This window comes from Taeniopygia guttata, chromosome 8 (genome assembly GCF_048771995.1).
Source record: "Taeniopygia guttata chromosome 8, bTaeGut7.mat, whole genome shotgun sequence".
In the NCBI taxonomy this organism is placed as follows: Eukaryota; Metazoa; Chordata; class Aves; order Passeriformes; family Estrildidae; genus Taeniopygia; species Taeniopygia guttata.
Genome location: NC_133033.1, coordinates 30,023,290 through 30,048,878, shown reverse-complemented (window position 1 = coordinate 30,048,878; position 25,589 = coordinate 30,023,290). Strand labels below are relative to the sequence as shown.

General features: G+C 54.1%; 1 protein-coding gene across 1 annotated transcript; it reads right to left on the bottom strand.

The window, feature by feature from the left end:
* Positions 1 to 255: 255 nt before the first annotated feature.
* On the bottom strand, positions 256 to 20,058 carry UCK2 (uridine-cytidine kinase 2). The gene is made up of 7 exons (NM_001160034.1): positions 19,822 to 20,058; positions 9,760 to 9,919; positions 8,665 to 8,761; positions 7,709 to 7,851; positions 3,576 to 3,673; positions 1,704 to 1,752; positions 256 to 632 (listed from the first exon to the last, which is right to left on the bottom strand). The coding sequence occupies exons 1-7, from the start codon at positions 19,918 to 19,920 to the stop codon at positions 493 to 495; spliced, it is 786 nt and encodes a 261-aa protein (NP_001153506.1). The 5' UTR covers positions 19,921 to 20,058; the 3' UTR covers positions 256 to 492.
* Between the last annotated feature and the right edge of the window lie 5,531 nt (positions 20,059 to 25,589).

Genomic DNA, 25,589 nt, shown 5'->3' with positions numbered 1-25,589 from the left:
AGCACCTGCCAGCCAAAGCCAGGCTGCTTGGACCTGAACAGCAGTGGTAGGAAGAAACAAAACCCAACCCAGGTGTAACCCTCAGGCCCAGGATGGACACCAGCACCGTTCTTCCTTCCTTACCGAGTCTGAGGTGAAGATCCTGACACCAACACCTCCTAGGACCCCCTTTTTTCCCAGTCCCTCCCAGCAACACCGAGCCTGGCAAATACCTTACGGCAAGTAATTTTACGTTATTCTGCATTTACGCAAAAATAGAGCAATTCTATATTTATAGAGATTTATAGCCGGTTCCATGCTGGAGGAGTTATTGAGCAGGGCCAGGAGCTGAGGGTGGTCCGGGCTCCCGAGCAACCGGCTGCTTCTCATTCGGCAACTCCAACATACAAAATTAAAGGCATTCGTCTCCATCTGGTTTCTTAAATAGATAAGGGGGGAACGAGTGGACAGTATGTACAGAGGGGCCGTGGTGGCCTCACGCCTCTGCCTGGGTCAGTGGGGCCGGCTGCTGGACTCTGAGGGCTGCCGCTGGCGTGGGGGAGTGTAGCCATTCAGGTACCCGTTGCTCTGGCGTTTGCTGAGTCCTCCGTTAAGAATGTCCTGGATGTGCTGCACTATCAGGTTTATGGCCACTGCGAGCAAAAAGGGGGAGAGACTGAGTTAGGATGGCTGCAAGTCAAGCAGAGACAAGGCAGGGCTGTGCTCCTGCTGTCCCTCCCGCTGCTGTCCCCTCCTATATCCCCCCAGGACTGATCCCTCTGCCTCTCAAGCCAGGATGCTCAGGCTGAATCCAGCCAGGACACTCAGGCTGACCCCAGCCAGGACACTCAGGCTGACCCCAGCCAGGACACTCAGGCTGACCCCAGCCAGGACACTCAGGCTGACCCCAGCCAGGACACTCAGGCTGAATCCAGCCAGGACGCTCAGGCTGACCCCAGCCAGGACACTCAGGCTGACCCCAGCCAGGACACTCAGGCTGACCCCAGCCAGGACACTCAGGCTGACCCCAGCCATGATTCTCAGGCTGACCCCAGCCAGGACACTCAGGCTGACCCCAGCCAGGACACTCAGGCTGACCCCAGCCAGGACACTCAGGCTGACCCCAGCCAGGACACTCAGGCTGACCCCAGCCAGGATGCTCAGGCTGAATCCAGCCAGGATGCTCAGGCTGACCCCAGCCAGGACGCTCAGGCTGACCCCAGCCAGGACGCTCAGGCTGACCCCAGCCAGGACGCTCAGGCTGAATCCAGCCAGGACACTCAGGCTGACCCCAGCCAGAATGGTCAGGCTGACCCCAGCCAGGACACTCAGGCTGACCCCAGCCAGGATGCTCAGGCTGACCCCAGCCAGGACGCTCAGGCTGACCCCAGCCAGGACGCTCAGGCTGACCCCAGCCAGGACGCTCAGGCTGACCCCAGGACGCTCAGGCTGACCCCAGCCTGCCTGACCCAGCTGCACCTTGCCTTTTGTGTGGGATGAAACAAGAGTTGGCCTGGAGGTGCTACAGGAACACGAACTCCCAGTCAATAATGCTCCAAGCAGGAGCAAAGGGAACAGACTCATCTTGGCACACCTGTGGTAGCAGCACTCTCTTGGGTGGCAGTGGTCTGAGTCCCCTCTGGGGCAGGTCCTGCTAACTCCACTGCAACAGCAGCAGCCCAAAGCTGGCTGCCAGGGCAGAGCAGCAGGCCCTGGGTGCTTACCTTCGTTATCTGCTCCTCTGGGAATGATCACATCAGCGTATTTCTTGGTCTGGGAGGAGAGAAAGCACTTTGTTACAGGGAAAAAGTGGAGAGACCCTGAGCTGGGGCATTGTCCCTGCTCCCTGGGGCAGCTCTTTGCCCTCCACAGATCCTCTGGGGGGTATGTCGTTGCTGATAATACATTTTGGATGCTCTTATTTGTGTTCTGCTCTGCGTTTCAAGGGCCATGCTTTGTGCCCTGATTCCATTTTCATGAAAAGCCAGTAAGAGGCACCCTGAACAAAACCTGCAATTAAGGAGCCTCTTAATCACAGAACTCCAGCAGCTGATGCTCTTGGGATCATGGCTCCTCCCGAATCCAATCCAGACTTGCTCCAGGAGCACGAGCTGGCATGCCTGGGCACAGCCACGAGATCTGCCTGGGAAGGGGGGAGAATTCTCTACTACATCACTTGCAAAGGTGTGATTTAGGACACCAGTCCTGACCTAGTTTCTCCTGCAGGTGCCAGTCTCAGTTTCCTGCCTGTTTTACAGCTGACAGCCAAGCCCCACCAAGCTAGCTGGGGTGACAGGTGCCACCTGACACCTCCAAGTGCTTCCAGACATATCAAAAACCACCAGGATATGCTGGACCATTTCAGTACTGGACCACTTGGCTCAGAGCTGCTTTAGGAGTCATATAACAGCAACAGTGGATGCTGAGCCTGCAGTTGAGCCAACACCAGGTCGGAAGTGGGAGCAGACCACTGCAAAGCTGTGGGTAGAAACAAGGCAGTTCTGTGTCCTCCTTGTTTCACACTTCATTCTCCTACAGACTCTTCATCAGAAGAGCCTGATGCAGCATCTGCTGCTTTGAAAAACTGTGGATTTATCTTGCTGGGGACTTGCAAGAATAGGAGCCTTGCAAGCTGGGCCCGCCTCTCAGGAAAAGCCTTTCTGGGCTTTGGAATTGGTCCCCAGAGCCACAGCTGAGCGAGACTGAAAAAAGGGAGCTCTGAAAGAGCCAGGAAAAGATCTTGTAGAGCAGAATCAGCTCCTCTTAATGTAAGGGGCAGAGCTGACCAGATAGAGAGTTATAGGGATGCTCCTAAGGTGGGAGGCACAGTTTGATTCCTGCCTGTGGTGCTGGCCAGCAGTTCCCAGGTTTCAGGACTCTGCTAGCTCACTTCCTCCAGAATAGGAAAAAAATCCTCATATACTACTACAATCTGCTTGAAAAGCCTTGAGAAGCAAGGCACAGGCTGCTCTCCATGAGAGCCAGGAAAGGTGTACAATAGCTGATCCTGCAAATGTGCCATTTCCATGCAAGTCTGCAGGACTGCAGTAAATTCCCCAACACAGTCCCTGTCTGCCAGGGAGCCTTGTCTCTGCTATCAGCTCCCAAAGGAGCTTCCTTTCTCCAGGCAGGCCTTGTCCCCCTGGCCACTCAGCAGCCAGGAAATGCAACCTGCAGGGCCACATCCCACTGCACAGGCAGAAAGAAGAAGCTCTCCCAAGCACTGCAGGGTGAAAAGGGCAGGCAGGACAGCCCAAAAGAGGAGGCAGACACAGCAAACACTGTCTGGGGGCAGCAACCTCCCATTCTCCAGCTAAATACAGCCAAGGATCTTCCCTGCCAGGCTGAGCTGCCCAGTGGTTTGTCAGCCCTTGCACAGGGAGGGATTCCTCTGGCCATGCTGCCTTCCCAAAGGGAAGGGTGATCTCACCAGGAAGGCAGTGGCTGTATAAATAGTCCTCATCACACCCTGCCCTGGCACCCCTGCCTCGGCCAGAGCCTGCAGAGAGGGAGGAAGGCCCAGGGAGCTGATCTGAGCTCTGGGCACAAAGAGCTCCTGTTCCAGCCCTCTCATGGGTGCCATTCCCCTGACTCACCGGCAGGCAGAACTCCTCGAAGGCAGGCTTGACGAAGGTGATGTACTGAGACAGGATCTGCTCCAGGTCCCTGCCTCGCTCACTGATGTCTCGTAGCACTGAGGGGAAGGTGTAAGGCACACTCAGGAGCTGAGGCACAAATCTCTCCACCCCCTTTCCCTTCAGTAAGTACAGCCTTTGGATATTTTGCCTGAGATCTGTGTTCCTGCAAGCTGCTGTCCATGTGTCTGAGCACATCCCAGCCCAGCTCCATGCTTTTAACCCACTTCCAAGATTTCCTGAGAGCCAAGGGCTGGCTGACCTGGCCAAGGGCTTTTCTTGGCCTCCCCCCTTTCTCAGCTCTGCATGCACTTTCCAGCTGTAACCAGTGCCAGCCCAGCGCAGCCTCAGGCTTTGCCTCCCTCCCGTCACTCCATCCTGCCTGACTGTGCATCCTCTGTCATCCCAGTGCAGAGGTGCCCAAAGAACAGAAAATCAGTGGAGTTCAGCCACACACACACATATTAAGGCACAGTTAAACTCAAATCTGCAGAGGTGAGGACAGTAAAACTCGCCCACCTGCACAGCTCTGCCAGGCTCTTTGTGCTGTCCCCAGATGTGCAGGAGAACCAGAGGTGAGGGGGTCAGCTCAGGGGGAAGCCCAAAGGCAGGAGAGCAAACTGGCCTCCTGCTTGTTCTGCCACCCAGGCCTTCCACCCTGTTTGCATGAGCTGTTTGGGCTAGTGCCATCTCCAGTCTGAATCCACTTCAGCGTGGACAAGTGGCCCAGTTCAGCAGGAACTCAAATCCTCAGGGAAGAGCCAAAGCAGCCCTGTGGCTGAACAGACTTGGCTGTCCTCAGGGGGCTGCTGGCTTTTCCCCAGCATGTGAGTGCCTGGCACTGGTTTGGAATGAGCCTTCCCTCGTGTCCCAGGCAGAGCCAAGGCACAGCACTGCCCTGCCAGCCTGCCTGACCTGCTGGGCAGCCACTGCCTGTGTGCTCTCAGGGCCAGGACACTGCTGCTCTGGCACTGGCCCCATGGCTCTGTTTGCCCAGCAGCTTCACAGCATGGCCTTGCACAGCCCTGCATGGGGAAAGTGATGGGGGGAAAGGGCTGGCAGCAGGATGGGTGCCAGCTCCAGGCCTGCTCCAGGAACCAGGAGCAGCTTCTCCAGAGAGCAGGAGCGAGCTCCAGCTTGAATACAGAATGAGAGGCAGGGAAAATACAACACTTTTCTTTCCCAGGTCCCACACCTTATTTATTGGGGTGCAGGAAGCCAGTAAGCTGTCCAGGGGCTGGTCCTGACAGGGCAAAGCTCTCCTGCCTCTTCCCAGGGCACACCACAGCAGGACAACAACCCCATACACAAACACAAGTACCTGGCCCCAAAGCAGCAGGTCCCAACAGCCCAGGTAAAACCACACACCCTGTCCTGATGGATTGCTGGCAGAGTAGGCAAATATCCCAAGGACAGACTGCACCCCTCTGAAGCCAGCAGGTCCAAACTTAAACTGGACCCAAAACATTCTTGTGACACTGGACCTGGTTTCTTTTTAGGGAAACTGGCCAAGGACAGGGCAGTGAGGGAGGTTAGCCAGAATGAGGTCCCTGAGCCCCACAGATCCTTGTTTGAGGTACCTGGCAGACCTTGCCCCTTGCACTCTGCTGGCAGAACTTCTGGGGACAGGTGCTGAGATGGGCACAGTGTGAGTTGCACATACTGAAGCCCAGCACAACTGATTAACTGAGCTGTCAGCTGCACTTCCAGCAACCTCATCTGCTGCTGCTGCCCAGCTGAAAACCCAATTGCTGCAACCCTTTATGGCTACTGGGACAGCAAGATGACTCAGGGCCACATCACAACACAAGATCCCAACTTTTGCTATGAGTTGCCTCCAGCTACGTTCCAGGAACATGATTACACCTTTGGCACCTCTCACACAGGCTCTCCTTTCCCAGAAATGACAGGCAGACATACAGTAAACAGATTTGATGCTGCAATGGTCCTACCAACTGCTGATGGCAGGGAAATGGCCAGATTCCTACCAGGAGAACAATGAGCTGCAGTAACTAGGAGACAGCAGCACCTCCATCAGCAAAGCTGCCCTTTTGCAAGTGATTGATGGTGGGTGGGAGAAGTACAAGCCCTACAAGCAGTGTGAGCACAGCAGTGACCCCCTAACTCCGCACTAGACACCACCTTCTCCTGTCCTGAAGGACCACTAGGACAGATGGAGCCCAAAGTCAGGGACTAAATTAACTCAGTGGGCACTTGGGAGATTTTATTTCATAAAATAGGGGATTGATGTATGTGTGATCCACCAAAGCTGGGGAATGAGAATGGACTGGAGAGTGTGGGACCTGAGCACAACTTAAATGGTCTGGAATAAGGGGTGGAGAATGTGCTGGTTTTGGTTGGGATAGAGTTAATTTTCTTCACGGCAGCCAGTGTGGGGCTGTGTTTTGGATTTGTGCTGAAAACAGAGTAGATAACACAGGGATGTTTTTGTTATTGCTGAGCACTGCTTACACAGATCCAAGGCCTTTGCTGCTCCCCACCCCACCCCATCAGTGGGGGGAGGGGACACAGCTGGGACAGCTGACCCTGACTGACCCAAAGGATGTCCCACACCATACACACGATGATATAAAGCTGGGAGAAGGAGGAGGAAGGCATGAGGAGACATTCAAAGTGATGGCATTTGTCTTCCCACATAACCATCACACACGATGGTGCTCTGCTTTCCTGGGGATGCTGAACACCTGCCTGCCCACGGGGAAATGGTGACAAATTCCTCCTTTTGCTTGCCTTGTGGCTTTTGCTTTACTTGTTAAACTGCCTTTGTCTCAGCCCACAAATTTTCTCACTCTTACTCTTCTGATTCTCTCCCACCAGGGGAGGTTGAGCAGGGAGCTGTGTGGGGCTGAGTTGCTGGCTGGGGTCACTGCCACCACCAGTGTCCTACCCTGAGCTCCTGCACAGCATTTTAAGGGATTAGGGCTCACATTTGGGACCCTGCCCATCTGTGACCTGCTAATACATCTCCCTCCAACTGTGTTGTCACCTCCCTGGATGAGTCATGCAAGAACAGTGGGCAGGGTCAAGAGGGGTTGGTAAAAGGGAGATGTTCATCAGAGCTGATGACATCCCAGCAGCTGAGGAGGCTCTGCATGTGCCTGACAGCAGGAGGGCAGGCAAGGCGAGTTCTGCTGCTGAGTGGAACAGTCCCATGCACACAACAGTCCCAGACTGACGCACTGAGACACGCGCCCCTCGTCACAGCGCACAGCTCTGGAAGGGACTGCTCCTCTTAAGTCATCTGCTGCATCCCCAGGCACCCTGTGCAGCCTGTCAGAGCCAGGCAGGGGGAGGAATAGTTCAGACAGAAGTGAATTCTGCACCGAGAGCCCCCAAATGGTTTTTCAGTCATGCAGGAGGTGTTGCATGAGTGACCACACTCCTCAAGGCTGCTTAGAAACAAAGGACATCTCCAGTCATGCAGGCCCGGCAGCGTGGGTGTCCCCCCCAATATCAGCTGGCAACCCATAGCCAAGCCAGCAGGACACATGGAGACCTGGAGGGGGACAGTGGTGGCAGTCCTGGAGGGGGACAGTGGTTTCTAGGGCTCTTTGCCCCCAAACCATCACCCCAGTGCCAGGTCCTACACAGAGGCTCCACACTGGTTTGCACAAATGTACAACCAGACTCCTCATCTGCACCACCCACGGTAAACACCACGGCCCAAATGCCATCCTCAGAGCACACCCACAGCCCAGGTCCTGAGTGGATCCATCAGGCTCTGCCTTCTGACTGAACTGTCCAGAGGCTCTGCCTTGCCCTTCCCTGCTGGCATCTGCTGGCTGGCAGCAGCTGCTGCTCAGCTGCTGGCACTGGGCTGGTGCCACGGGGCCATGCGAGGACACGGCACACTCAGCAGTCATCAAAGGAGGAATCCCAGCCAAGGCAGCAAAAATCCCACTGAATCCCAGGAGACACAAAGCAAACCACGAGCTGCCCTAGTGACAACTCTGCACTGCGCAGGAAAAGCTCCCCAGCTCTTGGCAGCTTTGTGCCAGCTCCAGTTCTGGTCACTGGCACCTGCCTGTGTGAGCAGCTGCCCAGAGCAGTTAGGGGGTTCTGTCCCTGCTCACCTCTGCGGGACAGCCGGGTGTCAGCGTCCGTGTCCACGAAGAGCTTCATGCGGAAGAGGTCCCGCACCTCCTGGCTGTAGAAGGCCAGGATGCCCTCGAAGAGCACCACGTCGGCAGGGTACACCGTCACCGTCTCCTCTTTCCTGCCAGGGGCAAGCACAGTCAGACCGACCCTGCTGGGGGAGGTGGGCGAATCCACAGAGAGGTGAGGGGAACAGCGGTGCTCCTAAGCACTGCTCCAACCCTGGGACACCACTGCTGCACCAGGGGGGCGACCGAGGAGAGGGCAGACCTACCCCACCGCCGTGGAGGGAATCCAAGGCATACGTACGCTTCCTGGAAGGATAAACAGCAAAGCAGGAAGCACACTAGCCCTTCTCCCCCTAGCTCAGCCAGCTGCTGCTCACAAGGGTTATGTGCCAAGGCAGAAAGCCCAGGAAAGCAAGGGAACCTGCACGGCCAGCTCTGCTTCCCTGGGGAGCAGGCAGCACTTCCCTGACTGCACAGCGCTTTTGTGGGAAACACAGCAGAGACACACCGTCCATGACCAACACAGGCATGCAAAAACAAGCTGAGCACGGGCAAGGGGAGTGTTACAAGAGCAAGAATTGTTGTCCTCCTCCTTTCCTGGCACTGCCAGGCTGTTTGAGGCTGGAGTGCTTGTTAAAGCTGCAAACGCTGAATTTATGGGGAGAGGAGGCGTGGACGGGGGAAGAGAAGGGAGGTCGTAGCCCCCTGGCCCTGATCCCTGGGTGTTGCTGGATGGCTACACAGCTTTCCAGACCCTCAGCCTGTGCCTCCATCTGCCTGGGATGCTCTAACCCGGGGCTGGAGTAGTTAGGATGGAAACTTTGTGCCGGCAGGTTAGCAGCCAAGCAGAGGGCAGGAGTTTGGGGAAGGCAGGGCTGCCGCGGGACGTTAGCAGAGGCACTGCAAGGCAGGAGCAGCTGTTAGACCTGGAGTGGGAGACAAAGTCATAGACAGGAATCTGGACCGTCTTCCCTTCTGTGATCTCTTTGAGCGTTTTCACGATCAGCTCGTTGTCAAAGGCATCTGAGGAGAGAAGAAACATTACCCCGAGGCAGCTTTGCAACCTCTCCCACCCACCAGATGCTGAATTTCACCCAAGCCAGAGTCCTTGGCACCTCCTGCCAGAGACTTGGGAGGAAAGCCCTGCACCTCCCCACCTCCCCAGGGACGAGGCCCAGCTCTGCCAGAGCTATGGGGCTCTGTGGCTCTGCACCAGCCTGGGATGTGGCCTGCAGAGATCAATACCGTCCTTGTACAGCAGTGCTGACAGCCCAGGCACAGAAGGCATCTCCTCCAGGGCTCCAGCCCTCGGAGAGAGACTGCAGCAGTGTTCCAGCACTGAGCTGCCACACAGACAGGGCTCTGTTTGTTCAGGGCTCGCTGCCTCTGGCCATTGTCCTCATGGGGACGAAGGGACAGCAGCTGTGGAATTTCCCCATTGAGCCTGGAGATGGTTCAAAGAGCCCCTGTTGTAGTAACAGGGCAGGCCCCCTCGGTGGAAAGGTTTGCAGAGCAGCTGCACAGCTGGTTCCCTCCTTGAAGGAGGGACATGGAGCTGCTGGCTCCAGGGACTCTGCCAGGCCAGATCTCTCTGGGCCTGACTCAGCTGCAACAAAACCCAATCTGTTCCTTTGCTGCCTGCTCTAGGTGAAGGGTATTGGAACAAGATGACCTTTAAGGAGGACCCCTCTAACCCAAACTTTTCAATGATACTACGATTCTATGAAAACCTTGTTCAAATTGGGGGATGTTTTTGCAGGAAGAGAAAGGTCTTTAGGATGTTGAGGGTTTATAACCTGCTCTTTCTCACCCCAAACACCCCATCCCCTTTTCTTTCCCAAGAGAGATGGGGGGATGACACACAGGTGGTCCCAGGCACACTGCTCCACAAGAGCTTAACTAAGCCACGAGGATTCAGAGCTGCAGTGTCCACGCAGGCTCTCTGCTGCTGCAGCTGGGGGTCCCACTCCAGCCCTGTCCCCACAGAGCCTGGCAGAGCCTCAGTGCTGCTCTCCACTCACCTGGGTGGTCAAAATTGAACTGGCCTTTGAGCGCTTTGGATTTCTGCTCCGAGGTGAGGACCCGGTAAAAGCTGTCTTGGCTCACGATCACCACCTGCTTCTGGCGATAGTCCACCTCGTTCTGGCCCAGCAGCTGGACAATCTTGGAGCACACTGAGGACTGGGAAAGGAATAGCGAAGGAATCACATCAGCAGCAAGTTACATCTTAGCAGTACAGGGAGGATGTCCCCAGGTAACATCCCTGCCTGCTTGCTGCACCTCCAGCCAAGAGTCTGTGCTTTTCCCAAAGCCACTGAGGGAAAAGTGCTCCAGAGACATCACCATGGTGTTCTTTAGTGTGACAGCAGCACCAAGTTTGCTGCCTGCCACCCTCTCCTCCGCCCCTATAGCCTGCCCACAGCTCCTATTCTGGGCACAAGCGGCAGCAGAAAAATAGTTGGCTCCTGCCTGAGTTCAGCCACATGCCATGGGGCCCAGGCACTCCAGCCTGCCAGGCAGCTCCCCGTGGGGCACGTTCCCCTTGACAAAGCAGTCTTGGCTCCCCCAGCTCTGCTCCAGCCCAGAAACCCCAGCACAGCACGAGAGAGTCCTCACAGGTAGGGCAAACAAAGCCCAGGATGGGAAGGCAGGAGGAAGAGAGCCCTTGGGACTTTATCAGGGATCTGTGCCACAGCTGCCAGGGCTGGGAGGAGCCAGCACATCCTGGTGCCTGTTGGCACGGGAGGCTGAGGAGCCACGTGGCCCTGGCTGCTGGCCCAGGGAGCGGGCACCTCGCACTCCACGTGGAGCAGGCTGGCACAGGCTGGCTGGCACCAGGGCAGTGCCCACCACTGCGACACGACCCAGAGCACAGCTCGGGGGACAAATCCCAAAGCCTGCTGCAGTCCCTTCTCCTTAGTCATGGGAGTCCTTGGCCCCTGTGCAAGGCACTGGTGGTGACAGCATCGCTGCCTGGCAGCCAGCACTGCCACGGGCACTGAGAGCCAAGGCTGGGGAGCGCTCTGCTCCTGCCCCATGGCATCACTGCCCAGGGCACAGCAGCTGCTCCTGGGTGCCCGAGGGAGCTGTTCCCACTCAAGGAACCACACTGGCTGCAGGTGCCCAGCCAAGCTGCTCCTGGCCCTGGTCACCAAAAGTGTTCTGCTGAGCCCTGTGCCTTGAAAAGAGCAGCGTGCTTGCCCCAACCTGCCTATCCCAGCTTGCCAGTGGCTCTTTCCACACTCCCACCTCCTGGATGGCTCAACCATCTGTTCCATACCTGGCTGGCAACCTGCAGCTGCAGAGCTGAAGAATCACTGGTGAGAGGGAGCAGGGAGGGGAATGCATGCCTGGCAGAGGAGGTCACCCCAGCAGGCAGAGGGCAAGGCTGTTTGCCTGAGAAGCTGGAAGATTTGACAGCATTCCCATCTCCAGAGACTGTCTCTTCCCACCAGGCCAGGCTGACCTGCCTTGGCTGTGAGTCATCCCCAGCCTGGCTGGAGAGGCTCACTCACAGCTCTGCTGCAGAGAGAACCAGCTCCAGCTGACCCACAGCAGTCCGGGCAGCCCAGGGCACCAGTGTGGGTTTGGGGTCAGGAACAGGGTCTCCTGAGCATCCCACCTTCTTCTCCTGCCTCTCCCAGCAGGCAGGTCATGCTTCCCAAGCCATCCTGGCAGCCCTGCCCTGCAGCAAGCTGCTCCCACCCAGAACAAAGCCCTGCAAGCCCATGCCAGTCACCTGCCCTTGCACACACACAGACAAAGCCAGAGCCTGCCCTCCTTTTCCTCTGTTTTCCCACTCCCCAAATCCATCTCTGGCCTGCCTCAGCCCTACTGCTTATCCAGCTGTATCCCACAGGTTCTGCAAAACTGGGGTGTGTTCAGTGCCTCTCTTCCACCTTTCCTGGCTGCTCACTCCCCCGGACACCACTGCCTGCCCATGCAGCAACAGGACACAGCACAGCAGGGCTCAGCCTTGGCTATAGCTGCCCAGGACACCAAACTTCCCAGGCCCTCTGCCATCAGCAATAAACCACCTTTCAGCACAGCCACTCAGACAGATCCCCAGAGCCACAGGCTGCATGTGGATCTGCACCAGAAACTGCTTTTGTCAGCCCAGGGGAAGGAGCAGGACTCCTTTCCTTTGAATCAGTGAAAGCAGCACATGGATTTGCATTCACTCTCTCCCCTTGGACCTCAGCATGTGTATTGGCAATTAAATTATTTGAGGGCATCAGACAAATGGTGCCAGTCTTCCTTCTGCCTTACGCACACTAGCCTCTGGTCTATGGATTCTGGAAGGTGCAGAAGAGCTCCCACCAGCTCTGAAAATCACCCTGTAGCTCCATCCTCACACTTTGAGACACCTGATAGTGAGAAGAGCCCAAGGAGAAAGTACCCCAAAGCAGCTGGAGACAGGAACACATCCCCCCTCCAGCTTTCCAGACAAGGAACAGATTGCATCCCAGCTGCATTTGCCATCCAGGGCTCGGGGGCAGATGGTGCCTCATGGAAAAAGCAACCTGGCAGACACAGTGGACCCTTCCCTTTTCCCTGGCGGGCTCTGGAGAGCTGCAGAAGTGGTGGAGAAAGACAAGCATAAGGACATCCTGCTCTCAGGACCGAGCTCAGTTTCAGCATGCTGAGTGCCTGGGTGAGCAGGGATGTCACCTCCTGGCTCTGGGAAGAGGCACACTTGTCACCTTGGTCCTGCAGGTCGCTGCTCACATGTTACACCTGCATTAACAGCAGCAGGACATAGGGACAGTGGGGGACAGGGCACGTTCAGCTTGCCTTTGTCAACTCCAGGGCTGTGTTCAGCTTTCCTTAATAGGGCCATGAACCTCAGCGAGGTCCAAGAGAGAGTTTTTCCTTTTTTCACTATCATTTGTGGTAGGAACAACAATGTCTCATGAGGGGCAGTCCCTTATGCCAATCTCAACAACTCCTACAGCTGGACGTGCAGTTTTTCCCCTTGGTTGATAAACACCCACTGTTAAGGAGGAAGAAAAACCAGAAACACACAGCTTGGAAACCCCCCTACACAACAGGAACAGAAACTCCCACCCTTGGGAAATGCCCCCCCAAATAAATGACATATTCCCTGTTAAACTATCTTCTCCCAAAGCAGCACATGTGTGACTACAAAAAGATCCATCAGTAACTGGAAATGAGCACAGCCAGGTTTTGGGGACACCCACAGATGCCTAGTTAGAGCAAGAACAGAGCATGACTCCAAAGTCCTGTGCCAGCCTGCACCAGCCTGGATGCAGGGCACTCATACTGCCAACAGGCACTTAGCACCCACTTGAAGGGGCAGGGTGGGCTCAGATTCCTTCTTTTGCTGATTCCTAACTGCTTCTCCCAGGGAAGAAGACAATTGTTCCTTCTCCAAGAAGCCCAGGAGTGCAGAGGATGCCTTGAGAAAGGTGACTCAATCCCAGTACACAAACTGGAAGATTTGGAGCCCATCACTAGCTATGCCTTATGTGACACAACTCACCTGCAGGAATACCAGAGCTATGCCAGAGCTTCTTGTCTCTGCTCAGCCCCTTTCCATACCCACCTCATCCAGCACACCTTGCCACGAGCCGAAGCCAACGCTGCCAGTGATTCAGCCACAGCCAACTCCCAGCAACAAGATGCTTTCTCAAGCAAAAGGAGAGAGCTTCCCCTCCTCCAGAACTTGGTTAAAACTAAATATAGCCAAGCTCCAGCAGCCTCTGAGCCTCTGTGGTTGCCAAGCAGACCTTTCCCATGGTAGCCACATGCAACTGAAGCAGGGCTTTCCAAGCAGGCAGGCGAGGAGGGAGGGATCCTGGCTCCCACCATGGGTCATGACTTCCCACACACTGCAGCGAGGGGAACTCGGCTCCAGGTTGGAGCAAACCCCTGGAGCTGCACTCCCCCAGGCTTTGTGCTCAAGCTGCTCCCTGGGAAAGCTGTGCAAACCAGCCCACAGCTCACAGCTTGTGGAGAAGAAGGTATCAGCACAGCACCACGCCAGCGAGAGCTCCAAGAGGTTATTCCTGAGCAGGAGCAGCTGCAGCTCCCCTTGCAGGACTCCTCCCCTGAACCAAGCACACAAACAGCCAGTGTTCAAAGAAGAAGTACAGCTTTATTCTGCTGGGAAGATGCAGAGGGCACCTGGAGAAGAAATCCAGCATATCTTCCCAAAAGGAGAGAGGTGGTAGGGAGGGGAAGAAACCCGACAGATGGGTGTTTGGAGGCCTGCCTCTAACATTTATTTGGAATATATTAATTACATATTTAATTCACATTCACTCGTGGCCTATAGCCAGCTGCTCAGATATTCTTGAGGAGTTGACTAATTCCCTGACATTATTATGCAGATTATCCCACAATCCCTCCTGGGTAGCTCTGCTCAGTGAATTAGCACAACTTCCGATAGGAATTAAGGAGAAAGCTGATGGATGGTGCCACTGTCACCCACCAGGAACCGTGAGAAGGGGCCAGGACACAGCTGATGCCTCCAGCCCCAGGAGGGCAAGGCCTGTCCTGGGCTTGCAGGACCTCCTAAGCCTTGTGCAGGTGGATATGCTAAAAGCCACATGCTGAAAGCAGTCTGTCCATCCCCAAGGAACCTGGCACTGCAGAGGGATGTTCAAGGTCCCATTCCACCTGCAGGGAGAACCTCCCATTTTCCCAGGGACTCTAAATGAGACACCCAGCAAAAGTGATTTAGCCAGATCAAGTGATTCCAGGCCTAAAGAAACACTGAAGCTGCCAGATCCCTCAGGAGGAGGAAAAGCGTAGTGCCAAAAGCGTGGCTAGAGAGGCACAGCCTCCTGCCACCACTGCAGGCTGCTAATCCTGAGCCAAGCTGCTGCTCATGAGGACAGTCCTCCCCAAGAGAGCAATGCCCTTGGCCCACAGCACAACCAGGAGCAAGGACAGACTGCAGCAGTCCCATCCCAGCAGGGAGAGGAGCCCAGAGGTTATCTCCAGGGACATCACTGCCATAACGCCCTTCCTGCAGGATCTGATTGTGAGCTGCCTTGGCAGGAGCTAGCAATGGCCCTGCAGCTGCAGCAGCCTGGCTGGGCTGTCCTCATCACACCTCTGTGGATAACACAGTCTCCAGTTTTGTGCTCTGGCAGGATTTTCCCTCAGATCAAACATAAGGAACCATTGTAATAATTTGTTTAATTTCTCTGCTGTCCTCTATAGCATGCTGCCCTTATCTCCTGCAGCACACGAGTTACAGATGTTGGTCTCTTCCTGAAGGTTATGGTAATTATAAAGTACCAGGAAGTGCTTGGACTGGGATGACACACAGAACAGACAGCAAATTGGGAAGGGTCCCAGAGCATCTATCAAATGCCTGTGACTGCAGACAGCCAGTTCATGACCCACATCATCCTTTCCAGTCCTAATGGAAGCACACACATGTGGCAACACCAGGACTGGAAACTTAGCATTCCTGAACCAAAAGCCTGGGCCTCCACCCAGAGCATTCCCAGGCAGGTTCACCATCCTGCCTTTCCCTTTGTGAGCCACAGGCCAGGCAGAGCAGGAGTGGGGTAGCCAGGTTTCTGTCCTCTCACCCTGGGACGCTGTGCATGTGATCAGCAATCCCGGGCTGGAGCCTAAATAGGCACACACAGAGGCTCTAAACACAGATTACATGCAGGGAGGAAAACAAACCCTCTAACACAATCCCTCCAATCCTCTGGTTTTAGGCACAGGATATTTTTCTGGAGCCCCTGCTGCAAACACCATAGCCCAGAGCTGGCTGAGCCCACAGGACTGTGGTAAGCAGCCTCCATAATGAGCACATATTCCATCAGTAACGGGAAAGGGCTGACCCATCAAAACGCCCTGTGGATCAGTCTGATCAGGGCTGGCACAGAAAAACGTTCTACTAGAAAGTTTGATGAGTCTCCAGCACACGTTGACACCAGTGTTTAACTAGTCAGACCTTGTGATGCAGGGCTCCTGCCAGCCACAAACAACGTCACCAGGAAATGGTGCTGAACTGGCACAGGGCTGCTGCAATTCCTGTTAGTCCCCCTCCCATGGAGGAGTCATTCCCACATCTCCCCTGGGCTCCTTTGCCAGTCATCCAGGTGGTGACACTGCAGCAGTGACCCCTGGGCTGCTGTGGGGGACCTCAGCCCTTGCTGGGGTAGAGGACTGAGCTCTGTCACAAAAGAGATTCCATGGGAGACAGAACTGCCTCATGCAGCCCCGAGCACTCCTTCCCTGGGGGCCAACACTGCTGTCCCACCCTGGCTGGGCAATTCCAGCCTCCTGGCTGCCTCACTCTGCCAGCCTCAGCCAGCCTTGCCAGTGTTCAGAGTGCCTGGTGGAGTCGGTAAGGGCACACCTGGCTGAACACAGGCTGTAATCTTGGTGCTCTGCAGGCTGGAAACTCTGAGGCTGCATGTTCAAACACAAATTGGGAACTGGATGTGCTAACTCAAGACCCAAATGATGTAACTACAGGGCTGCAGTGGCACCCATGCTCAGCCCTCACTCCAATTTGAGTGATGAGCAGCCAACCAAAGCAGTCTGTCTTTCCCCACAAGCTCCTGTTGGAAGGCAGCAATCAGCATCTCACTTTACGTGGGGACAATTAATGCTTCAGCCTGAGCTCCAAGAGCTCTCCCCACCCCTGCAGCCACCCCAGCACCAGATGCTGCTGCTGGGAGCAAGCTGCTCCAGGCACTGCTGGCAGAGCTGCCAGGTCCCAGCAGCTCAGCTGAAGTGAGGACACAAAGAGCTTAAGGAGGCATCCCAACAGTTCTCAGCAGTCAGTTTGCCGAACTTTCCTCCAGCCGCAGCCTGGCTGCCTGCCTTGAGCGCTGCAGAGTCCCTGGTAGTCAGGAATGTCTTGCAGGAGCAAGGCAAGGAGCTGTTAGCACAAAGGCCGTGGGTGTAAGAGGGAAATGAGAACTCTAGCAGAACACTTGAGAACAGATAGGGTGAAAGAAAATGTGACAACAAGCCTTGGGAACTGCTCAGGGAGAATGAGGCATTTGCAGTCCTCTTCATGTTGGACACAGGATGGGGATCTTCATGCCAAGTCATCTCCACTCCAGGAAAGCATAGCACGCTTTGTCTGTAATTTCTGTTGTTTTCCCCCCCTCCACGCAGCCCCCCGAATAGAATCCGACCAGCTCAGAGATATGGGGCTGTGAGGGGAGGAATTTCAGGAGAGGGAAGGGTATTCAAAAGAGGCCCTTACCCCAGGGTGTTGGAACAGCTCTCTTTATTCTGTGGTGTCCATGGAGAGCGGGGCAAAAGAGAGAGAGCACAGTGAATCTCAGGGGTCTATATAGGTTTTGGACAGGGTGGGCTTTCCTGGCTCCCTGCCAACCCCATTGGGGCAGGAAGGAGGATCCAGGGGTTATCTTGATCAGAGTCACAGAGGTCCTAGGAAGGGGGGCACAGGGTGTCACTGAGCTCACCGTAACATTTGTCCACACTGCACAGCGCTTGGATTTCAGGGGACAGCTCTTTTTTTGTGAAGAGCCTGTCCCAGCTGAGCTGACTTAAACCAGCCACTGTGCAGCTTGCACTGCCCTCACAGGGGCTGCAGCATCCCAGACTGCTCAGGACCTCTGTGGCTCCCCAGTTTTGCTCCCAGCACAGTCCAGCTTTCTTTCCAGAGCCAAAAGCCAGGAAAGCACTCAGGGTTCTTACCCCTATTCAAGTGGCCAAAGTTGCCCAAGCCTCTTTTGCTCACTAGGGAAAAGAGCACTCAGCCTTTGAACTTGAGTTCTCACAGCTTTAAGGAAAACCAGCCAAACAATCCCAGCTCTTTGGGAAGGCCGGCCGCTTCCAACACCAGCGTCCCCAGGGCACCACAGCACACAGGTCACAGCCAGCTACAAAACACAATCCCATCCTTCCACAGCCTGACCCTGCTGCTGCACCAAGAGGGATGCAGGGGACCGTGGAGCCTATTGTCCCCATGTCAGACCCAAAAGCAGAGGTGGGAGGAGCTGCAGGGGGCCTTGGAAAGGAAATTCCCTCCATTATCTTTGGGCTGGTGTGCTGCCAAAGGGGTATGCTGCAACAACAACCCCCAGTTGGTGTCGAGGCGAGTCGGATGGATTTGTCCCTTTCCCACTGGGAAAGGTGCCTGCTTCACTCCCCTGCTAGCACTCACTTTTCCCCCACAGCCAGCACATCAGCAGGGCAGCCCCTGGGCTGGAGTTTGGCAGCAGGCAAGCCCTTAGCTCAGCAAACCACATCAGCCCCACCGCTGCTGTCCCGGAGCATGCTGCAGCAGCCAGCACAGGCCACAGGTGAGGGACAGCCCCCACATCCCTGCCTTGCACTGCAACAAATACGAATCTAAGGGGCTGTGGGCAAAGTCCTGGGTCCTTTTTGCCTGTTGCTTGGGGTTTTTGGCCAGCATATTTCTTGCAGCCTTTTCCCACCAACTTTCTAGTGATCTGCTGGACTCCCTTCAACAGGCAATACTGCACAGAGGTTTTCAGCAGTCACTGGAGGGGGGGAAATCAAAGCTGAGAGACAGGAAAAGCCAGTTAGTACATCTCCCTTGCTAGAAAGGACCATTTCCCTATTTTTTTCCTAAGGCAGCCTGCTGCTCTTGAGCATTTTCACTTTGAAGTTGAGCACCACTGTGGTGCATTGTACTGCAATCACTGCTTTTACCTTGTGGGCCTGAGACACAGTGTTCAGAGACACAACAGTTCAGCAGCGCCAGACACGATGTTATTGGGACAACTACAGAGAGGCAGACCCACGCATCAGAGAACAGACAAACCCAGCGTGTTTGAGTCACCAGGAGCTGTACTGCAAGAACAATCCAGCTTTGGATCCCACCGGAGGAGATTACATCCTCTCTCACCATCCCTCCCCTGTTACAGCTGGATTTTTCCCCCTTGCAGCAGCAACAGCAGTACAAAAATCAATAGGGTACTCAGAGACACACGCTTAAAACCACTAGGCTGAGGTACAGCAGTTGGGTTATGCCTTCAAAAGAAGGGATCCCTCTCCAAACAGGGATCCGCCCGGAGAGATCAGGCTCATCCCTCTCCTGTGCCAGCCCACAGTTTCCTCAGCAAGAAATACTTCACAGGTACAGCTACTTCCAAATCTATCCATCCTTTCCAAAATACAGGTAGAATGTGCTGCCCTGCATATGAGTCCTGATGAGCTGTGGAGCTGCTTTTACTGCTCTTAAATAAGGAGAAATAAAAATAATAAAAAAAAAAGCTATTTTCTTTTCCTATTAAGAAAGAAAGCTAGTGAGATTAAACATATTGAGACAGACACGCTGCACGAAACAACGCAAATAAAAGGCTGGAAAGCCGTAAGGCTGGCCCGCGCTGCAGTTTGGGTGCAGCAGCCTGCCGGGAACACCCGCATTGCCCCGGCGGGCGATGCCCCGTGCCCGCAGCCCTCACCCCGCTCCTACCTGCGGCTGCCAAGGGCCAGCCCCTCCCAGCACGGCAGCCAGCAGGTCCTTCTGCCGCCGTGAGTCAGCATCTGCTGCAAATCCCCGCTCCCGTACCCTAAACTTGGGCAGAGAAGGGCACCCCCGTGCACGACCGGCGGGGGTGGAAATTTTAAAAATTGCATCGCCCTCGAGGTGCCTTGCGGGTTGGGCAGCCCCTGGGGTTGGTGCAGGTGAAGGGGAACGGGGGAAGCGCTGCTTACAGCCACAGGAAGGGTTCTAGAGGGGAGGGAGATGCCGCCTCTGCCCGGCCGAGCTGGGGCCACCCTTGCTCCGCGCAGCCCCCAGCTCTCCCCGGTGATACAGAGGGACACAAGGTCCCGGCCGGAAAGAAGGAGCGAGTAAACCCCGCAGCCATCCCGCAGCCATCCCGCACCCCCCTCCACGTGTCCGCGGGGCTCCGTCCACCGCCCGGGCAGAGGCCTCGGCGGCCGCGCTCCCCCGGGAGCCCGGAGCCCGCCCGGCTCCCTCCGCGGCCCCGGCTCCCGGTGAGCCCCGGCCCGGCCGCGGAGCCGCGCACGTGGCGGGGCGGCCGCTCGGAGCCGCCCGCTCGGAGCCGCCGCGCTGCCATGTGGCCGCCGTGCCCAGCCCGGCCCGGCCCGCGGAGCTCCGCCGCCGACCCCCGCACCTTGCCGCTGGCCGTGCCGCCGCTGACCCCGATGAGGAAGGGCTCCCCGCCGCTGGGCTGCCCCTGCTCCTCCAGCCGCTGCTCGCTGTCCCCCGCCATCCTCCCCGGCTCACCGCCGCGCCTCCTCCGCCTTCGCTCAGCCGTGCGGGGCTGGATTTATCTGATGAGTCAAGGGCCTTCCTCCCCGCCTGGTTCACATCCCCGGCGCTGCGGCTCCTTGCCAGGTGCTGCCGCAGCTGCACATGCTCCGGCCCAGCCCGCCGGCGGGCGGCACTGCGGCCACATGGGCCCGCACCGCGCCGCCGCCCTCCGCCCGCCCGCCCGCGGACAAAGGCGCTGCGGCCGCGGCGGACCCGCACCGCTTCCCTTCGTCTCCCCGGCCACGCCGCTTCATCCCAAACAGCGCTGGGACCGCGCCACGGTGGTCCCGGCAGAACCTCTATTGTCTCCCACGCTGGCCAAGAAGGCCAAGGGCATCCTGGCTTAGATCAGCAGTACTGTGGCCAGCAGGACCAGGGCAGTGGCCGTTCCCTGCATTCAGTTTTGGGCACCCCCAAAGAAAGGCACTGAGGGACTGGGAACATGTGCAGAGGAGGGAACAGAGCTGGAGCACAAGGCTGGAGGGGGCTCAGCCTGAACAAAAGGAGCTTTATTACTCCGAACCTGAAAGGAGGTTGTGGCCAGGTGAGGGTCAGACTTTTTCCCCGATGTAAAAGTGATAGGACAAGAGGAAATACCCTCAACTTATTTAAAGGTTTGGGTGGATATTGGATTGAATATTAGGAAAAATTTCTTCACCCATAGGGTGGTCAGGTGTTGGAGCAGACTACCAGAGAAAGGGTGGAATCACTGTTCCTGGAAATGTTCAACAACCATGCAGATGTGGCACCTGGGGACAATATTTCATGGTGAATAGTACTGGGTCAATGGTTGGACTTGGTGATCTTGCAGGTCTTTCCCAACTGTAATAACTCTGTGATTCTCCCACTCCACCTGGGCCCTGGTCCTGCAAGCACTCATAAATTGTTATTATTAACAACCCAAATCCAGGAATAAAAGTTATGCTTATATCTTTAGCAAATGGGACCTGTCTGGTAAGAGCCGTGAGCACTCTGGAGGCCAAGATTCAAAGTCAAAATGACCTCAACAAAATGGAAAAAGGATTGGCAATATGTAGGGTGCAAGTCCACGCAGAGAAATGTGATCATGATCCATGACAATGCGAATAGGAACCTGCTGCCTGGGCAGGCCTTTTACAGATAAAGATCTGGTGTAGAGTGGATCAAAGAATCAGCTGTGAAAAAGGCAAACATCCACAGGTGCCGTGCTTTGAGAAAGGTGAGGCCTGGTGGAGAGACTCCAGTGAGGACTCAGGAGCATCCCAGGGTTGGCTTTGTAGGACTGAAGGACCCATCTGTGTTTAGTCTGGGGAAAGTCTCTGCTGGGCTGTAAGGCTGTGTGGACACGATAACCATATCCAAATACATAAAAGGCTGCCACAAACAGAAAGGGAATACATTTCTTTTTCTGTTAAACACTGTAACAAGGACAATTCAGGAACATTTTCTAGGGTTGAAAGTAGTTAAATCCTAGAAAAGGTTGTTTAAGGAGAGTAAGGACTCTCCACTTTTAAATCTCCTGTATGGAAAGTGTTTAATACTGCTGATCCTGTTTTGGGGCAGGAGCCAGCCCAAGGAATGCCCCAAGGTTCCTCCCAGCCCTGTTCAGAGAGGATCAGAACTCTCACTTAGGTTTCTAACTTCCTACTTCAACACAGCAAAGGAGGTGTGGAGGTGTTTGCCAGGCAGGTGCCATGTCCCAGCCCTCGTCACACAGGATGTGAGAGAGGATCTCCTCAGCAGCCCTGAGCCCTCTGCCCACCGCTCCCAATTCCTCTCCAGCAGCGCCATGGGAGATTGGCACTGCGTGCAGCCCCTGCCAGGGAAGGAAGTGCTATATATGGATGAGAACTTCCTGCAGGGATGAGTTCCCGTGGAGTCCCATGGCCTCATGCCAGTTTCCAAGCACTGACCATGGGCACAGCTCCTGCACACCCCACTGGGACCCAGGAGTTATTCACAGCTCTTCTTTCTTACTCCAGTGCTGACACAGCTGTAGAGGATGGCAAAACCCCTCAGGACAGCGAGAACTCCGGGTTCTTGGGTTCTCCTCCTGCCTGCCGTCACTGCTGCCCTGCTTGGGGACACTCCAAACCCTCTGCTGTGCTGCACCTGTTTCAGGCTGTGCTGCCCATCCTCTGGAGGATGCCCATCATGGCATTTCACCTCCAGGTCCCCTTGTCGCTGGACATGTGGCGGGAGCTGACACACCTGCAGGGGAAGGAGAAGTAAATGCCTCTTGGTGGGCCCTGGAGCGGGTTGAGCTAAGGATACCCAAGGCTTATTTACACAGAATTCAAGGAGAACTTGCAAAGGCTCTTCCAAAACCAGGCCAGGGCTGTGAACTAGAAGTGAACCAAATGCAAGTCCCAGTTAGTTTCAGATGGCACCTTTCCTCAAAACTGAGAATTTTGCACACCCTTTTACTGGCAGCTGGTCACTAACACCCTGTGCAAAGCAACTGAACCTTTTGTTCAGTTTAAGCTTGGAGACTTCAGTATGTGAAACCTACTGGGATTATGTGTCTCTCTAATCTGGTTTCAAGGTTGCCTCCATAAATATTACTTCTATATCTAGAATGTTTGTGGACTACACCAGCCCCTGACTCATGAAACCAGAGCGATGTATTATGCAAATGCCTTCCTTTTTCTCATATCCCAGGCTGGTAGATCAAATCAGACTGCACCCAACTCTCATCTGTCCTTTACACGTTGATCAAAGCACAAGAATGCTGTTTTGAAAAGGAAATGCCATTGAGGATAATATGCCGTGTGTTGTCTGTAAAAAGGATCTGCTGATAAGAATCCCCGTGTGATTCAAAGTGACAGGATGAAATTACAAAGAGCCTGTTGTCACCTCTACCTCCAGTTCAAAGCATGGACCCTACAGAGGAAAGAGATTCATGGTTCACTGACCATCTCCTCCTGGCCTGCATCTGCCAAAAATGCCCCATTCAGTATCATTTAGTGAATAATTTCCCACAGCAGCATATGAGAAACTATTTAAAAACACTGCTTTGATAGATGCTGATATATCTCACAGCCAGGAAAGTCAATGAGCTCTAAAGAGAGGGAGAGAGGGTGGAGGATGGCATACAGCACAGGGAACCTCATGAGGTGGCACAAAATAATACAGAAGCACAGAATGCACTGGGTTGGAAGGGGCCTTACAGCTCATCTCGTTCCAAGCCCCCTGCCACGGGCAAGGACACCTTCCACCATCCCAGGTTGCTCCAAGCCCCGTCCAACCTGGCCTTGCACACCTCCAGGGATGGGGCAGCCACAGCTTCTCTGGGCTCCCTGTGCCAGGGCCACCCCACCATCACAGGGAAGAATTTTTTCAGTGTATCACAAATCCTTCCACATCACCAGCTGCCAACATCTTCCTGCTGCTCACCCCAAACAGAAATATCCACCCTCAGTTTCATCCCTGTCTCCCTGATGGCTCTGAGTCCTGTTTTGCTGACATCCAGTTCTCAGTTTTGCCTTGAAATTCCCTGGACACGGTGCTGGGACTTTTCCCACCTCCCAGTGACGTCTGACTCAGGCACCTGCACGCACGTGGCTCTCTGCTTTCCTTGTGTGCCTGTCCCCAGGCTCGGGGAGGTTGTTTGCTGTCTGACCTCACACCTCACTCGCTGTCTTCTCCGAGTGGTGTGTTTAATTTAAGGGCGGTAGGTTTTTTCCTTTCTCTGTTTTTCACTCAGCTCTGCCCGTGTAATCGCACAGTGCACCACTGTCACCAGCAGCAAATTCCTCTGTTACGTAAGGACAGGCACAAAGCTGCCCTTCCCTGCCTGCCCTGTTTCCTTTTCTGTATTTCTGCTTTCTAGGTCTCCTCACCCCATTATAACCCACGGATTTGGTCTAGTTCTGCTGCTTAGGTGTAATTGCTGGAGCCTCAGTAAAAGTCAATTTGTCTGCCAAATCCTTGCTGTTATTGCACTGTCCTCATTAATGCACTTCGCAGTCCAATCCCATCTGTGAATATTTTACACACACAAGCAATGGGAGATGTGATTCCCTGTGAATCACAGAATCCACTGCTGCCTGTATAAGAGGAGTGTGGGACAGCAACAGTCCCTGGTAAAGGGCAGGCAGCAATATTCCTAAATATTTGATCCCAGAAAGTGCCTCCTGGTGAGATGCACTAGCGGGGTATTCACAGAATCACAGAATCCTAGAACGGTTTGGGTTAAAGGGACATTAAAGATCATCTCATTCCACCTCTCCAAACCAACCTTTTTAGAGCAAACACCTTGGTGCATCTTCACTTGGTGCAGGGAGGGCAGACACCCACCCAGCGTCAAACTGCAGCAGGGGAGGCTTAGCTCGGTGTGAAAAATGCATATTTTATGATTGGCTTTTCGCAGATTTTACAATGAATATTATATGTGTAATGTTAGAAAGTCATGCTGTATTCATTCTCTTACGTATTGTGTTAAGTGTAGTTTTAGGTTCCAACATAATGTTAAAATAGAGACTATGTATGTGGGGAAGTTTTTTTTTAGGGATGAGATACTCGCTTTGAGGAACACCTAAATCTTCCAAAGGAGAGGAATTGACATACAACAGACAGAGTTTCTTGTTTAGAATAGAATGTATGCATAACCATAAAGGATGTATGAATATGCAACAAGTGTATTGTTTTAAGGGTGATTCCTTTGTTCACAAGTCATGCTTTGACTTAGTGTCCAAGAGAATCCGGACATCTGTAATTCTTTGCTTTTTATTGTCTTGTAATTGTCCTAACTCTAAACTTTATTATTCTAATTGTATTACTACTTTTATAACCATTTTATTATTATTAAACTTTTAAAATTTTTAAAACCAAGTGATTGGTGTTTTTCACACTCGGACATTAGGATCAACTTCTTCACAGAAAGGGTGATTAGACATTGGAACGGGGAGGTACCCATGGAGTCCCCATCCCTGAAGGTGTTTAAGGACAGACCAGGAATGCTGCGGTGGGTCGGACTGGGGATGGTGGCTGAGGTGTTTTCCAGCCTCCCGGAATGTGTGAGCCCTCCAGGAGCGCTGCGTGGGTGTGAAAAATGCCAATCACTTGGTTTTCAAAATTTTTAAAGTTTAATAATAATAAAATGGTTATAAAAATAATAATACAATTAGAGTAATAAAGTTTCGAGTTAGGACAATTACAAGACAATAAAAAGCAAAGAATTACAGATGTCCGGATGCTCTCTGACACTAAGTCAAAGCATGTCTTGTGAACAAAGAAATCACCCTTAAAACAATACACTTGTTGCATATTCATATATCTTTCATGGTTATGAATACATTCTATTCTAAACAAGAAACTCTGTCTGTTGTATGTCAACTGTTTCCTTTAATCCCCTGGTGTCTTTGAGTCTGAGCAAGGCCTGAAGAAATTAGTTTCGTCTGATAAGAAGTCATAAATTCCTCTCCTTTGGAAGATTTAGGTGTTCCTCGAAGCGAGTATCTCATTCCTAAAAAAAAAAACCCCACATACATAGTCTCTATTATAACATTATGTTGAAACCTAAAACTACACTTAACACAATACGTAAGAGAATTAATACAGCACAACTTTCTAACATTACACATACAATATTCATTGTAACACTTGCGAAAAGCCAATGATAAAATATGCATTTTTCACCCCCGCCAT